Below are 16,315 nucleotides of genomic sequence, written 5' to 3' on the forward strand. Positions count from 1 at the left end.
ACAGAGACTCTGCAGACGGAGGAGTACACGATACAGTACAGCAATGGAAAAGTGCAGTACTACAATGTGCAGTAAAGTAACTGTAAGTGCAGTAAAGTACTTTATTATATTTTACAGCATATAACAATAATTTACTTTAATGTACTTTACTGCACGCTACAGCACTTTACTTTAATGTAAAGTACTTCACGGTACAGGGTGAGACAGTATCACAGAGCAGAGCACGAGAAAGTTAAATATACTGTCCTCTATTGTACCTCGCAGTACTGTCAAGTACATAAGAGTACAGTAGAGACTGGACAGTAAAGTACAGAAGAGAAGTAAAGTACAGTAGAGTACAGTACAGTGAAGAGAAGTGAAGTACAGGAGAAGAACTTCAGACCGTAACCAGATGATTATAAATCATAGTAAAATACAAGAAGCAATAAAACTAAAATACACAATATTGTCAATATAAAGATGAGAAGATTAGAGTCAGTGACCGGGTCCATGTTTCTATGTGAACAGTAAACGAACAGCACCAACAAGGACATCTGGACTTTTTCTCTCTGTTTCTGCTTAACGCACAAAGACTGTGTCGTAAATCTTCTCTGTGTAAACTGTAATTATGACTGTGTGTGTGTGTGTGTGTGTGTGTGTGTGTGTGTGTGAGAACAGCAGCGCCTGAACAATTAAATATGCCAAACACTCAACAGTTATCGGAAGGAAGTGTGACCTCACTCACACACACACACACACACACACACACACACACACACACACACACACACACAGATTGGTGGTTTAGTAAAATAAACATAAACAAAATATATTTTCGTTAAATTAATCAGGTTACACTTTTACTTATTCCATCAATTTATCATCATCATCATCATCATCATCATCATTACATGAACACTGGCACCTCCTGGTGGACAAACTATGAACTATTATGTCTGTCACTGCTTTTCATTAATTAAAACTCTCAGGTCACCTTCTTCCATCTTCTTCTCATTCAAAGTTTTGTTCTTTGAGCACGTGACACAAACGAGACACGATCTTTATTTTAACGATGGAGAATCTTCACGTTCACCAGAGTTTAACACGTGAACGACTCCCTGAGACGATTCAACGGAGTTTTCAAGAAACATCTTTAAAGTCAGTGTTGTTTTCTTGACCCTAGTTTTTTTTTTTTTTTATCTTGTCTTCTCAATTCTGGAAAATTCCTCTCGGGTAAAATTTGCTCAATCAACAAGTTTTGAATCCGAACAAACAGAAAAATAAGAGCACTGGTACATTTAAATAACCTCTCATGATTTATTTTGCAGAGTTACAGTGAGCGGCTGCTGTTTTTTAAATATTTGTGATAAGTTTATAGATAAACTGTAAAAAAAACCAAAGACAATCTATCCTCAATCACATTTCTTTATCATAAGTGTTTGACATCAACACTTTAGGAATCATTTACAAATTCTGTTTCCCAAAATATCTGCATTGGTCTCACAAATCTAAACTGGCCTAGAACTAATGATGATGATGATAATAATAATAATAATTTAAACAAGGATTGGGAATTGTAATGTACACGTACAATTCATAATTATTAACAGTAATATAATTAATCTAATTTATAAATAATAAGAATAAAACTGTGTATTGTTGCCATGGCCATCAAAGCTGTATCACATCACTCTCTACCGCCCCCTGGCTTCCTCCCCAAACCGTCGACTCTACGTGGGCATCACCCCTGCCAGGCCCTCGAGGGTTTCAGACACTAGGTGGCGCTATGAGCCCTTTTCGACCAAAGTTATGTGGATTATTCGTTTTTGAAAATCAGGTTTAAAGGTCAGATTCAAAGATCTTCCCATGCACAGTGACAGTTCTCAGCTCAGAGGACGTGGAGCTGTGAATGTGAGGTTTGTCTTTAAACGTGTCTCTGAGCTTCTTTCACTTTGTGTGGGTGACGGATCTGTGCTGCGTTCAGGGACCCTGCACACTTTGCTGCGGCTGGTTTTTAAAAAGCTGTTAACACGCTTCCAGTCGCCTACTTGTTATTTTCACGAATCTCGATCCGGATGAAATGTTCGGGGGAAAAATACAACAGGCAACTTTTTGTTCATCAGAATGTGACGGTTTGTGTTGTGTCTCTGGCGTGAAGCCGCACTATCCGGACGGTCAGTGAACGCCTCACGGTGTGTTGAGCTGCAGCCTCTGGTTCTGAGTCAGTGAAGTTCAGATGTGGAGAAGACACAACCTCAGGAGACACTGAATCCTCCACAGGTCAGTTCATTTTAATAAACACACACATCAGACCACACGTATGTGACAGTTACACACTTCACATGTGTCATGTGTGTGATATTTACTCACGCTTTGTATTTTGCTTTTACTTGTAACGATGCTGGATTTAGAATATATCTTTATATTTGGATTTATTATCAACTAAATGTACTTAAATACATCCAAACAGTATTTTATATACATTTTTATTTTATGACCTGCATATTTTTCTTGATGATTTAATGTGAGCAATCATTTTAACTACTTTAAATGTGTGTAACCTGCAAAGTGATTAGAATTTATAGTAGTGAAATAAATATGATAAAGTTCATCCCTCTTATAAACTCTGTAACTGTAAATAACTGTGATGTGTAGTTTGCTGCTATTTAATATTTTATAATTATATACACGTTGATTGTTAAACCTATAGTTAACCATTTTCAAACTCAATTAATTTTCAATATTAACCTTTAATTTGGAAGTATAAATGAAAGTATTACACAAACTTGTGCTATAAGCAGTAATTTATTATCGTAGCTGATCCAAAATGAAGCAGCTTTTATCTGTACAGGTGTTTTACGTTGTTTAATCCATAACAATCAACACATTAATGTGATATTTGAAACTGATCGGGTGTTTCTGTGTAGAAATCCTGCATTAAAATTGTAGCTCTGAGATAAAGTGGAGTAAAATGTGCAGTATTTGGAGGATAACAATACGAAGTACCCTTAGAACTACACAAGTGCAGCTCTTGAGTAAAAGTACTGTAGTTACATCCCCACGCAGAAAACTTTGAATTCCATTTCCTGGGAAATGGTCTCGTTTTGACAGTTTTTACTAGAAGATGATTCCTCGTTTGCTCATCGATTTCCTGGAGACTGACTCAAACCTGAACCATAGTTACTGCTCACCTAACCCGAACCTTAACTTAAACCTAAACCCTTAAACCTAAACCTTAACTTAAAGGTCCAGTGTGTAAGATTCAGGTGAAAGGATCTATTGGCAGAAATTGAATGTAGAATAATCCTCATGATGTTTAGTTCGTTTCATCTAAATTGTATGAATTGTAGTTTTTCTTTACCCCAGAAAAGGCCCTTGATATTTAAATACTTTATATTTACATGGAGGGGACCCTCTCTACGGAGGCCGCCATGTTTTTGACATTAGTCCAGACTGGACAAACTAAACACCTTTTGGGTTTTTATATTTAATTAAAGTTTACCACAGGTTCTTCTTCATGTTTGGAAGGAGAGGGTGAGGTGAGGGGTGTTCAGCTGCAACATGAACCTTCAGCACTAGACATCACTAAATTCTACACACTGCACCTTTAAATATAAACCTTAAGTTAACACACGTCTTTGAATGAGGCCACTTCAGGGCGTCTGAGTGTGTGTGGGCTCTTGTAGAAGCAGCAGCTGTAGTCAAAAGGTTTCTGTCACACACACGGAGCGACTGTCAACAACAACAAAGACTTCCCCCTTCCTCGTCAAACACACACACACACACACACACACACACACACACACACACACACACACACAGGCTGAACTTTGGCGTGGTCAGTACAGAGCGTCAGGTGGGCGGCTCCTTTGACTTCTCACCTGAAAGGTCTCTGAAAGGTCTCGAGCTCTTGACCTTCCCCTTGCCCCATGTGTGTTTGAGGATGTGTGCATGTGGCATTTAAGTGTCGGCGGGTGGCTGCAGCAAAGAGAATCCACTACGCCCATCGGCAATGATCTGACCCCTGCACACACAACCACACACACATCCACCCACACACACACACACAGATCTGCCGTTAACTCAACATTAATTCCTCTCACTAAAAATGGAAATGAAAATAAAAGTCTGTGTTTGTGTGGAAAATCACATCAGACTCCAGCAGCAGCTGCTCGGGTTCAAAACAGTCAAAGATTAAATTTTAAATGTCAGGATCAGCAGATTGTTTTCACAATGACCCCTGTGTTGGTCACGGTTAAATCTACTTACATGTATTGTGCGGTTACTTTATGAGAAGGAAAGAAAAGGGGCTCGGACGGATTAATCCCATTAGGACGTCACCACAGGCCCGATGCTTTACATTCCATCGGCTCCAAAGCTGCAGCTCGTTTCCTCCCGAGATCGTCTGTGGTGAAATCTTTTATTTTATGTTGAGTGAGTAAAGAAACTGGCTTCAAATTTAAATCAAAGTCACAAGTCATAGGCGCAGTGTTTGTGGACGGAAGTTGACCAGGCCGCAGATATTAATGTTATTGTTAAAGTTTTCAAGTTTCTCTGGCTTTGCTTTGTATTTGGCGCCATTTTTAATCTCTGGTTTGCAACGGCTCCACCTGTGAAGCTTCAAAACAAAAAAGGAAATCGCCCCGACACAGGAAGTGTGGTTACTTCGTCGTAACGTCAGCACCGGAGGTTTTACTCCTTCTGCATCAACACAGCCGGGAGGCGTCTGCAGCTCTGCATGTTTCACGTGTTTGAGTCTGTGGTTGTTTGAGCTGAAGGACTCTGATTTTATTTATTGTGGAAAAATTCGATATTTACTGGAGAGAAAAGTGGTAAAGAGTCATTAAGTGATTTTAACACAGTGAGTGCACGATGCGTTCAAGAGCTGCTGCAGACGTCATGGTGATGGTTGTCATGGATACTATGTCACAGTGAGACAGAGCCCGACGGATTCATCGGTGGGCTGATGAAAAAAAAAAATCCAAATGAGACGTGTATTTATATTTGAATTTCTTCAATCAAGTTCTGTATATTAGGTAGAACTTGTGTTTTATTTTATTTCTGGTAAAGTTTATGGTTAAACTGTGAAAACATCTGAGGTTTTGAAAACGACATCTTCGGAATCATTGATCATTTCTTTCTGGCCTTTGCGTGTCTCTGCGTGTGTCTGATCACATGACTCCTCTGACTCAGGGTCAGTGGGAGTTACGGTAAAGGAGGTGACGTCTGCCAACTTCTGACAGAAAGCACTGCGGACTCAGGCTCATGCGGTCGTATATTCCTGATCTGAGTTTAGTATTTCAGCTCTATTAATAGTCACCTCTGAGCCTGCTCTCCACCAGAGGCCGTGACACACACACAGAGACACACACACACACAGACACACACACACACACAGAGACACACACACAGGCCTCAGATATCACATCGACCGTCACCAACACTCTGACATCAAAAACTGCTGCAGAGTGGGACTGTCGTTATCTTCACAGCCGATCTCTTATTGTGAAGCGAGGGGCTGGAGGACTCTGTGACAGCTGGTGTTTACGGCTCCTCGAGGTATTTTGTTTTAGCTGCTGTGACTTTCAGAAGCTGCTTCGTTATCTTGCTCCGGGGATTTTCGGTGCAAAATAGTTTCCCGTGCTCTCACAGTCAACTTTTCTACGGTGGATCTGTTTTTGTGTCCACACGGGGAGACGCTCACGAGGCGAGCGAAAGGGGAAACTTGACAGCGAGTTCTTGTGGTTCCGTTTGTCACAGGTAATGAAACCTCTCTCTCTTCCTTTCACAGATCGTGACAAGTGTCAAGGGCGAAAAAAAAAAAGCGAGCCCCCTCCTCCTCTTCCTCCTCCTCCTCGTCCTCGTCTGCCAGCCCATCGCTCCTCTGCTGCAGCATCAAAACTAAATCTGAGAAATCTCATCTGCTGGCGCTGCTTTCGCAAGGTGAAAACCACCTGGAGGTTTCCTGTGGATTTTTTTTGAGGAATCGTCCGCAGACATGTCGCCTTTCCTGCGGATCGGCTTCTCCAACTTTGAGATGGATCCCGGTCTGGCGTACCACGAGGAGGTGCTGAGCCCGTACTGTGCCGTCTACATGAAGGAGGCCATCGACACAGGTGAGCAGCTCCTCTGGTTCATCAGGCCTGTGGTGGTTGTGACGTCACACAAAGTTACAGAAATCCTGACGGCTCGTTTAAAGTCACTGCAGGTGCAGATTTTCAAAAACTTCAGGAAACAGTAATATCTCAGTTTACTACACACAGGCCCATTGTTCCTCGTGCATGCACCAGACACAACAACGCTGCCACAGACCAGTCTCTCTACCTTTGGTTTAGCACTAGGAGATCTAATTACTAGTTAGCATCTAAATTTAGCGTCTCTGCACCATAATACTGACAGTCACACGCGTCGGCCTCCAGCATTACTTGACCTGAAATTGATTTGTTTTGTTTCTGTGCTCTGAAGTCAGACGGGGATATTTTGAGGTTTTCTTACAGAATCGGTTATTTTCATTTTTAAAAAGCTTGTTGACGACGAGGGAACGGAAACGCTGAAGGAATTAAACACCAGGCAGAGACAGCTCGGTAAATAAATATCCATGAATCCATTTTTAACACATAAAACCTCCACATCCTTCATTTTTTAAAACGATCTTCCTTGTGGTCGTCGATTCTCGTCCAGTGTCAAAACTTTGTGAAGCTTCTCAGGGTGATAGCAGACAGGCGGCGGATATCTTTGTTCTGCATCTGGCTATCTTTAACCACTGGTGGTGGATATGAGTGAACTGTGTCACAGGGAGGAAAGAGGAGGGTCCTGATGTTTCTTTTCCTCTTCTGCAAAACCACACGACTGATCCTACGAGTCTGTTATTTCATGAAACACTGACTCACTGGATCATTCAGTTTCTTTTTACCATCCATGCCGTTCTGTATTGTTGCAGCTCATTTACAGTTAAATATGAAGACAACGTTAAACATGAGCAACATCTGATTTTCCCTCCCTGTCGGCACGTTGACCTCCATCACACTCAGAGTGTCAGAGGTTTCGGTGCTGATGACGCCTCGCTCACACGCTCCACGCCTAGTTTGTAAAATTAAGAGCTGATGATGAGAAACTCCCACGGCCGAGAAAAACTGCATTTTTTTTTGGCTCACCGCTGCCGAGTTCATTTTCAAATAGAAACTGATGTGACGCATAGACAAACAGCTTTCGTTTAAAATCCTCTACAAAGATACTTCTTCTTTTGTGACTCCGCCAGGTCGTGTTCAGAACCGAACCAGTTTGATTTTGTTTTCAAAAACAGTTTAAGTTCTTCAGCTCGCCCAGAAGTCAGCTTCACGCCAGAGAGACTAAAACCTTATCATCTCAAAGATACGTTACATAAAGTACATCTAGTGCAATTATACGGATATGAAGGGTACATAGAGGTAGTATGGATACAAGTACGAGTACAGAATCCCCCAAAGCTACAGATACATGCATGTTACATGTCACAAGATTCCATTACGAGGGTTTATCTGCACATTTCTACAAACTGTGACCCTGACACTTCCAGCAGAATGAAATCCTGAAGGGGCTGTTTGCTTGTTCTGCTCGTTGCAGTTTTCTTTCTGAGACTGTTAAAGCAAATCAAGAGCTGCTGCTGTTCACCTGTTTATGCAAAGTTCAGTGAAGCTCGACTCACTGAACGTAGAACCTGAATTGTTCTTTCAAAGTTTATTTCAAACCTCTGAAAATTCTACGCTAAGCTGAGAAGAGGAACAGTTCTCGACACACACATACTGAAACAAAGATCTGGAATAAAACGTCCAGAAGAGGGTTGAGGGTCAGAAACAAAAGAAAAGAGGTGAAGGAGGAGTGAGCACAGCTCTGTGCCTTTAGTTACACGTACAAACCTCCTCTGTAACTTCTCTTATAACAGATTTATAGCTGTTTCCTATTTGTATTTATGTTCACGAGACGTCTCTCCCCCTGCGCTACTGGGAAACAGTTTGACGGCTCGTCACTGCCGCCGCCCACTGAGCCGTTCTTGGTTCACTTCCATGTTAGAGTCTTGTTCAAATGAGGCAAAGCAGCTGAGTGTTTGTTTTTTGTCGTGTGACTGCGGACGCACAAAACACACAAGAAGAAGAAAAACTACAATAACTTTGAAGTTTTTCATCCTCTGCTGGTTTAAAGTCTCTTTAACGTGTGTGAATGTAAATGAAAACACGACCTCACGTCTAAAACGCCTCCATACTGTTTCAAAGAATAACACAGGAACTGGCTGACACCAAAACATGTCACCTCTCTATCTGCACAACGTCGCAAGGAAACCTTAAACACACACACACACACACACACGCAGACGTAGCTGATGTGAGCGGTTAATATTTTCGTCTCCGGGCGTTTTAATCAGCACAGATGGCAGCTGCGAGGCCGGCGGAGAGACAAGCGATGAGCCGCTGATGGAGAAGGCCGCAGATCACTTTGCGAGTTAAAAAGCTTAGTGGGCTTTTATTGTTGAAGGACGGCATGTGGTGGTTATGTAAGTGGATATGCAGGATGTTGGTGCGGAGGAAAAAAAATGAGCAGATGTCAATTATGAAGGCCGTGGGATGAAAATCTCTCCGTCTCAGTGTCACGTAAAGGTCTGATGATGGTCCGCTGGTCAAACCCTTCAGATATCGAATAATCCGCAAATTAAATGTTGCACCAGCGGCAGCAGACGAGAATCAGATGTCATAACGTTAAATACGAGGACTGAGCTGTTGATGGGAGCGAGAGGCAGAAAAACAGCATCTAATCCTCCCAGCGATGGTACAGATTAACTCCTGGTGTCCGTTTTCATCACCGGCAGGAAATCGTGTCCATGGCCATTAATCAAACCCCCCACGAGTTAAATGCATCGCATTAAAGTCGAAGTAACGAGCAGAAGTATGTGCACGTTCTGTCGTTACAGAAAAAGGTCAAGTGTACAAGCAGAAGAAGCCGACCATGTACCCGCCGTGGAGCACTACGTTCGATGCCCACATCCACCGCGGCCGCATCATGCACGTGATGGTGAAGGACCAGACGGCCGAGCTGAAGTCTGAGGCCACGGTGGCTTTGGACACGCTGGCGACGCGGTGCAAGAAGGAGAACGGCAAGCTGGAGATCTGGGTAAGTGTGTTGCATGTACAGTGTACTACAAGGTGTCGTCGTATACTAGTAGTAGTGTTTACTGCTGCTGAAAATCCTGTCTGGTTTGTTGGTCTGCGTTTCATGTGCCAGACAGCGTCGGCCTGTGTCAGCGCCACAAACTGTGATGTGCATCAACAGCCTGAAGCCACAAACTTCCCCTTTCATTCAATTAACTGTCTTTTTCCAAGTCGTCACATTTGTTTCACAGTTTCTGTTTCTCCTTGTTTCAGCTGGAGCTGAAGCCTCAGGGTCGCCTGCTCATGGAGGCCAGATATTACCTGGAGAAGAGCGGTGAGTGCTTCAAACTCCCCCCCCCCAACTGACACGTGTGCACACACACACACACAGCCGAACATCTCCGAAGCTGAAACTATCTTGAAATGAAATCAGTGACCAACCAAAAAAAAATCAAAAATCGTTTTCTTTTGAGGATGGTTCTTCTTAAGAAGAGAAGAAGATTTTTTTTTGTACTTTGAACTCTTAGTGAGTAAGAATTCACTTTTCAGCTTTTTGGATTTGCTCAAAATAACTGCTTCCAAGAAAACAAGGGAAATTCATAATTTCCACATGCAGTTCAAAATCAAGCACCGACTTTATTTTATTCTCTAAATGCTTTAATCGACGACAGAGGTGGAAAAAACAATCCACCTCGTCCTTTATCCTGCGTCTCTTGATCTTTCTTAATGTTTAATCCTCTCGACCTAATTACATTTTCTCAAACTAAAAATAAAAGGGTCGACCCTCGGCACTGAGTGCTCGGTGCTTTGTGTTGGCTCCTCTTCTCTGGTGCTTTCCTGACATTAACACGACTCCGAGGCCGTTTCTATATTTAGATCCAGCAAATAGGAAATCACCTCTCAGGACGACAGGTGGAGAGAGCGACTGATTCGATGTGAATGACTTCCTCCTCGACGACACAAACACAACACAGCTTGTTTTCAGCAGCCGTTTGTGTTTCAGACGCCGCGGGTAAGACGGAGGGAGACCCGGAGTCTGAGCCGGAGAGAGACGGCTTGTTCGCCCTCCATCAGCGACGCGGTGCCATCAAACAGGCCAAAGTTCACGTCGTCAAATGTCACGAGTTCAGCGCCACGTTCTTCCCTCAACCGACCTTCTGCTCCGTCTGCAAAGAGTTTGTTTGGTACGCGACCGACCGAGAAGTCATTCAAAACAAATGCATCCCAGAATTTCTCCTTGTAACCTGTCTGTCTCCTCCGCAGGGGTCTGAACAAACAGGGTTACCAGTGCAGACGTAAGTGTCAGCAGTAATTCTAACGATGCTTTTTGTCCTTTCCCACGTGTCTCACACCCGCTCGTGTCTCTGTGTCTTTCAGAATGCAACGCAGCGATCCACAAAAAATGCATCGACAAAGTTATCGCCAAATGCACCGGTTCGGCCGTGAACAGCAAAGAAACGATGGTGAGCGTCTACAGCGGGTGTGAAAACATCAAAACATGTAGATATGATGCTGGAGTCACCTCGTGCAGATTCTCACACGAGAGCGGTGTCCCCGTTTCATGGACCACATCCTTCAGAGGACTCGATGAGTGCAAGACCACAAATGCCAAACACAAATTATATGTGTTCTCAACTCAGGCGCCGCATGCTTCGGAGGCTGCATTTTAAAAAAGTGACAGTTTCGGTCCTTTCATTCCTGAGCAGTGAAGGCTCCGCAGGGTGGATCCTCCTCAGGACAAACAATCCCAGGATCCATTGCTCTTCACCCAAGTCCAATGCTCACACATTTTAAAACCCAACACTCCCTCCTCGTGTTGCATTAGTCGGTAGAGACGACAGCCTGCTACCTGCTGTTTGGATAAACAATGCGTTTCCACTGATTTTGTGAACCTTCTTCTGTTTCTATCCTGACGTCTTCTTCTTCTGCAGATCCACAAGGAGCGCTTCAAGATCGACATGCCGCACCGGTTCAGAGTCTACAACTACAAAAGTCCCACCTTCTGCGAACACTGCGGGACTCTGCTGTGGGGACTCGCCAAGCAGGGGCTCAAATGTGAGGGTGAGAGGACGGAGTCTTATGATTTTCTGTAGATTTGTCTTTTTTCTGGGACACTGGACTCGTGTCTCGTTGAGTGAAGCTTTGGGCTTCGCTTTGTGTGGAGGAACCTCAAAGACAATTCAGCCTCAGAATAACGTGTAGAAAAATGAAGAGCATAGTTCTATTATATTATTTCGAAATGTAACGTCTGCATCCTGTGAAAAGTACATCTAGTGCAATTACACAGATATGCAGGATAAATAGAGGTGGTGTACAAGTACAAGTACAGAATTAAAAAACTACAGATACATGCACGAATACATGTCACAAGATTCCATTGCACACACGTGTAATCATGCACATGCCAGTGGGAGTCCGAGGGTTTATCTGCAAATTTCTACAAACTGTGACCTGATATTAAATTCCACAACATGAGACCTCCAGCAGCTGCCATCTTTCCGGTCGGACGAAGTATTCACTGAATTCTTTCTAAGTGTCCGACGATCGAACCAAAAACAAACTGCAGCAGCTGCTGCTGGGAAATATCGTGTTCCGTGTGAAATCAACAGCAGAAGCCGACACAGAGACGTAGTGAGTCTGTGTGAGGCGTCGGTTGTGTTGCTGCTGGTTTTGTGATAATATGTGAAATATGTAAAAATGTGAAGAACACGCGACGCATTATTATTCCAGAGGACGATACATCGTCTATGAGCGGAGCAGTTTATAAAATACCATTAAATTATATTCGTTTTGTTGAGTTATTTCTTTTTACTCGTGCAGAGTGCAGCATGAACGTTCATCACAAGTGTCAGACGAAAGTCGCCAACCTCTGCGGCGTCAACCAGAAGCTGATGGCTGAAGCTCTGGCCGTCATCGAGAGCACGCAGCAGGTGGGACGCACAAATGTTCTGCTTTTTTAGGAATGATCGCCAATTCATTTATATATATATGTAGAAATCAAAGAAAGATAAAACGTGAACGATGGTGTTTGTTTTACCTTTAACCTTCAGGCCCGAAGCACCAAAGACAGTGACATCATCGGTCGAGAAGGTCCAGTAAGCGTCGGTCAGGCCGGAATAGTCCGAGCTCCGTCGGGGTTAATCATGGGATTACCGGCCTCAGCTACGCCTGCGAACAAAGGTAAACCAGCTCTGACATCTTTCTTTTCATGGCACACGTTCATTTCCTCTTTATTTCTTCAACAACGTGCACTTTTGTGTTTTTTCTGACCTGTCGCAGAGCTGCAGGGGATTTCATGGGACGGGCCCACAGACTTCGGCGGGTCGGTCGCCGAGGTGTCGACACAGGAGGAGCCGCTGTACGCCGTCCCGAGGAAAGATCACCACGCCAAGTTCGCCTTGGAAGACTTTGTCCTGCACAAGATGCTCGGGAAGGGCAGCTTCGGAAAGGTACCTGGATTCCACACCAGAGAAATGAGGCTTTAAACGTGCAACAAGCAAAACAAACTGTCCGGCAGCGACAGCACTTTCCTGAAGTTCTCGCTGTGTTCAAGGTGTTTTTAGCCGAGCTGAAGAAGAGCGGCCAGTTCTTCGCCATCAAGGCTCTGAAGAAGGACGTGGTCCTGATGGACGACGACGTCGAGTGCACGATGGTGGAGAGGAGGGTTCTGTCTTTAGCCTGGGAAAATCCTTTCCTCACGCACCTTCACTGCACCTTCCAGACCAAGGTAACGACCACGTCCAAGTGATCAGGGGACGTTCCCTCCACAGCTCTGACGTCTCTTGCGTTCTCGTTCTCAGGAGAACCTGTTCTTCGTGATGGAGTATCTGAACGGAGGAGATCTGATGTTCCACATCCAGAGCGTCCGCAAGTTTGACCTGCACAGAGCCACGTACGTGCACAACTTAACTCAATGAAGATGCATGACTGTGGTTTCTAACTGTTCCAGAAGCTTCTGGTCGTGAGGGAGCAGGTTAAACAAACACTTGATGCTTCCCTCCTCCTCTTTCTTTGTCTGTGCAGCTTCTACGCAGCCGAGATCATCTGTGGGCTCCAGTTCCTTCACTCGAAGGGAATCATTTACAGGTAGAGTCTCAGCTGGAGCCGGAGATAAACATTTGAAAATAGTGACACGCAGTTTTCTGACTTCTTGCCTCGCTGCGTCCTCAGAGACCTGAAGCTGGACAACGTGCTGCTGGACTCCGAGGGTCATATAAAGATCGCAGACTTTGGCATGTGTAAGGAAAACATGCAGGACGACCTGAGGACCTCCACCTTCTGTGGGACGCCCGACTACATCGCCCCTGAGGTGACGTCACACTCAATACACGCCATCGTAGCCTGAAGGATTAAAAAAAACTACAACGTAGAACAGGAAATATTGTGTTTAAAGTCTGAACGAGCTAAATGCAAAACTAATTAGTCCAAAACAAAACTCACGAATGAAAAGTGTAAACGAGGAGTCAGAATAACAAGACATGACTTTACAATCAGCTCAAGAGGAAGTGGTCGGATCTTAAATGTTTCTCTGTGTGTGTGTGTCAGATCCTGTTGGGTCAGAAGTACAACAGCGCAGTGGACTGGTGGTCGTTCGGCGTGCTGCTGTTCGAGATGCTCATGGGTCATTCTCCGTTCCACGGTCGCGACGAGGAGGAGCTGTTCCAGTCCATACGCACGGACAACCCTGTTTATCCCTACTCCCTCAACAAAGACTCCAAGGACATTCTAGTCAAGGTCAGTGTGTGTGTGTGTGTGTGTGTGTGTGTGTGTGTGTGTGTGTGGACAGCTGTATGATTCTCGGGATCAGGGGAATTAATTATTCCCTTGAAACATTAATTCTGTGATTCAGGTTTAAAAAAAAAAAAAAAAAGCGGTTTGGATGACATCCACTTTTTTGTCAAAATTACAATGAGGTTTAAATTTAAAGTACATTAATAAATTTGGTTAAAGTCAATTAAATATTAAATATTAAATATATTTTGCTTGTTGTCGGACGACTGGGAAGAGCTTTTTTAAAAAAAGAGCTATTTTTAAAGCATCACTTTGGGCTGTGGGAAAAGTTAATGTGCACTTTTGCTGGTTTGTTTTTAATTTTATGAATAAAATGATAAATCACATATTTTATATTTTTACTAAACATAATGAAGAATGGTAAAAGTCGGAAGCTTTAATTTACCTTATGCAACTAAATCTGAATCATTTTCAGGCCCAAACTGATTTTTTACTGTCGTTCAACATTTAGAATAAAAAAATATAAGAAGAACTATAGAGAAAATATTCAAAGAAAAAGAAAGCGGCCTTTTTTAAAACTGAGGAAACTCCCGGATATTGATGTGAACGGTCCGTGTGCTCGCTGACACGTATGTTAAGCTGCTGTGTCACGTGTTTGTGCTGCAGCTGTTCGTCAGAGAACCTGAGGAGCGGCTGGGAGTGAAGGGAAACATCAGGCAGCACGGTTTCTTCCGCAGCACCGACTGGAACGCCCTGGAGCAACGGCAGGTGGTGCCGCCCTTCAGGCCAACCTTAGTAAGTGCAGCAGGGCACAAGCTCAAACCACGAGACAGAACCTTGTGTTTTAAACAAATTAGAGCTCGACTAAAGAGCCAGCAGAGATATTTAGGAAGTTGAACATCTCTGTTCTTTCTCTATAATGAATCTTTTCCTCACAGACGTCTCCCAGCGACTGCAGCAACTTTGACAAAGAGTTCATCAACGAGAAGCCTCGGCTGTCGTGCGCCGACCGGACTCTCATCAACAGCGTCGACCAGACGATGTTCAGGAACTTCTCCTTCGTCAACCCGGGGATCGATCGCATCGCAGCGCGTTGACCCCCTGACCTCCCGACCAACAACCTACTACCTACAAACCAGCCGCTCGGTCACGACCAGCACTTCACTGCAACTACAACTAAACTGAAGACGATGAATGTCACAGATCTCGACTGTCTCCACGAACATAACTGTGATGAACATGACTGGGTTCACGGCACACGAACACACAAACACGTCTCTCCGCATTTTAAAATAAAAACTCAAATAAGCCACGAAAAAGTTTCGGAAACAACCAAAAAAACTTCTGTGTTGAGGCAAAGAAGAAAATCAGAGACTCTTAACACATAAAATCATAAATTCACCTTCGTTACATCATGATACTTCACATGTACTTCATCAAATCCACGAAGGAATCATTTAGACTTTATTTCAATTACCTTTTATAGGCATGTAATGAATAATCTGTAGAATCCTCACCTTCGAGCTGTTTATCGATAGAAAACGTGTTTGTAATAATTTGATGATGCATCTTGATAATTTATTCACCTCCTGTGGTTTGACTGAAAAGAAATCTTTAGTCCTGTTATTGTTTTTTCTTTTGCCTCCACTCGTTTTTAACACGTTAACAACATCTGTAGATAAACTTTACCGTCGCTGGAATAATCCTGTTACTGTGCAGCAGAGGTGACTCCCACAGTTACCTCTGGAGTTTTAATGATGCCGTTATTTGAATGAGGTACTTAGATCCCTGGATACTGCAGTTTTTCAATCATGTACAATAAAATGTGAGTTGTTGTTTTTTTTTTGGACGACACTTGATGTGTTTTGTTACTCATCAGACACACACAGAGAGAGAGAGAGAGAGAGAGAGAGAGAGAGAGAGAGAGAGAGAGAGAGAGAGAGAGAGAAGGAGGAACCAACTCAGATTTTCCATCCAACATGTCTCTTAAAGGTTCAGTGTCATGTTGCAGCTGAACACCCCCCCCCCCCCCCCCCCCCCTTCCAAACATGAAAAAGAACCTGTGGTAAACTTTAATTGTCATAAAAACTCAAAAGGTGTTTAGTTTGTCCAGTCTGGACTAATGTCAAAAACATGGCGGCCTCCGTAGAGAGGGTCCCCTCCATGTAAATATAAAGTATTTCAATATAAAGGGTCCTTATAATTCTTATAATTTAGATTAAACGAACTAGTGAAAACATCCTGAGGATTATTCTACATTCAATTTCTAAAACGTTTTTTTAATTTCAATGATGAAAAATGCCGTTTGTGTCACACGAGCACAGAAAGAAGTTTCTCCTTTGCACAGTTTGTTTTCAAGTTGGACTCATGCAGTGAATTTAAATGTAGATGATGTGACAGCCAAGACATCTGGATCGCCCCCTGGCTGCAGTGCACATCATTTACCCCCTTCATGTTAACAGATGGACCAAACTGAAAAGTCAAAT

General features: G+C 43.4%; 1 protein-coding gene across 3 annotated transcripts; it reads left to right on the forward strand.

The window, feature by feature from the left end:
* The first annotated feature begins 1,849 nt into the window (after window positions 1-1,849).
* Window positions 1,850-15,683, forward strand: prkcq (protein kinase C, theta). Of its 3 annotated transcripts, none has more exons than XM_069519631.1 (18): window positions 1,850-2,259; window positions 5,771-6,095; window positions 8,921-9,120; window positions 9,372-9,432; window positions 10,102-10,282; window positions 10,362-10,393; window positions 10,476-10,561; window positions 11,030-11,159; window positions 11,919-12,028; window positions 12,149-12,278; window positions 12,378-12,547; window positions 12,652-12,825; window positions 12,899-12,990; window positions 13,122-13,184; window positions 13,269-13,407; window positions 13,644-13,832; window positions 14,496-14,624; window positions 14,768-15,683. In XM_069519631.1, exons 2-18 carry the CDS (start codon window positions 5,978-5,980, stop codon window positions 14,924-14,926), a joined length of 2,163 nt encoding a protein of 720 aa, XP_069375732.1. In that variant the 5' UTR covers window positions 1,850-2,259; window positions 5,771-5,977; the 3' UTR covers window positions 14,927-15,683. The 3 variants fall into 3 exon arrangements, with proteins under 3 accessions (XP_069375732.1, XP_069375734.1, XP_069375733.1); XM_069519633.1 differs by having other exon boundaries at window positions 2,209-2,263; window positions 5,782-6,095; XM_069519632.1 differs by lacking the exon at window positions 1,850-2,259 and adding an exon at window positions 5,218-5,538.
* Window positions 15,684-16,315: the final 632 nt, after the last annotated feature.

Source organism: Paralichthys olivaceus, chromosome 23 (genome assembly GCF_024713975.1).
Source record: "Paralichthys olivaceus isolate ysfri-2021 chromosome 23, ASM2471397v2, whole genome shotgun sequence".
NCBI lineage: Eukaryota > Metazoa > Chordata > Actinopteri > Pleuronectiformes > Paralichthyidae > Paralichthys > Paralichthys olivaceus.

Bases quoted from the DNA above. Each gene is read 5' to 3' on its own strand.
- prkcq (XM_069519631.1), top strand. From the start codon at position 5,978: ATGTCGCCTTTCCTGCGGATCGGCTTCTCCAACTTTGAGATGGATCCC. The intron at 9,433-10,101 runs GTGAGTGCTTCA...TTTGTGTTTCAG, and splicing joins ATATTACCTGGAGAAGAGCG to ACGCCGCGGGTAAGACGGAG. The intron at 13,833-14,495 runs GTCAGTGTGTGT...TTTGTGCTGCAG, and splicing joins CCAAGGACATTCTAGTCAAG to CTGTTCGTCAGAGAACCTGA.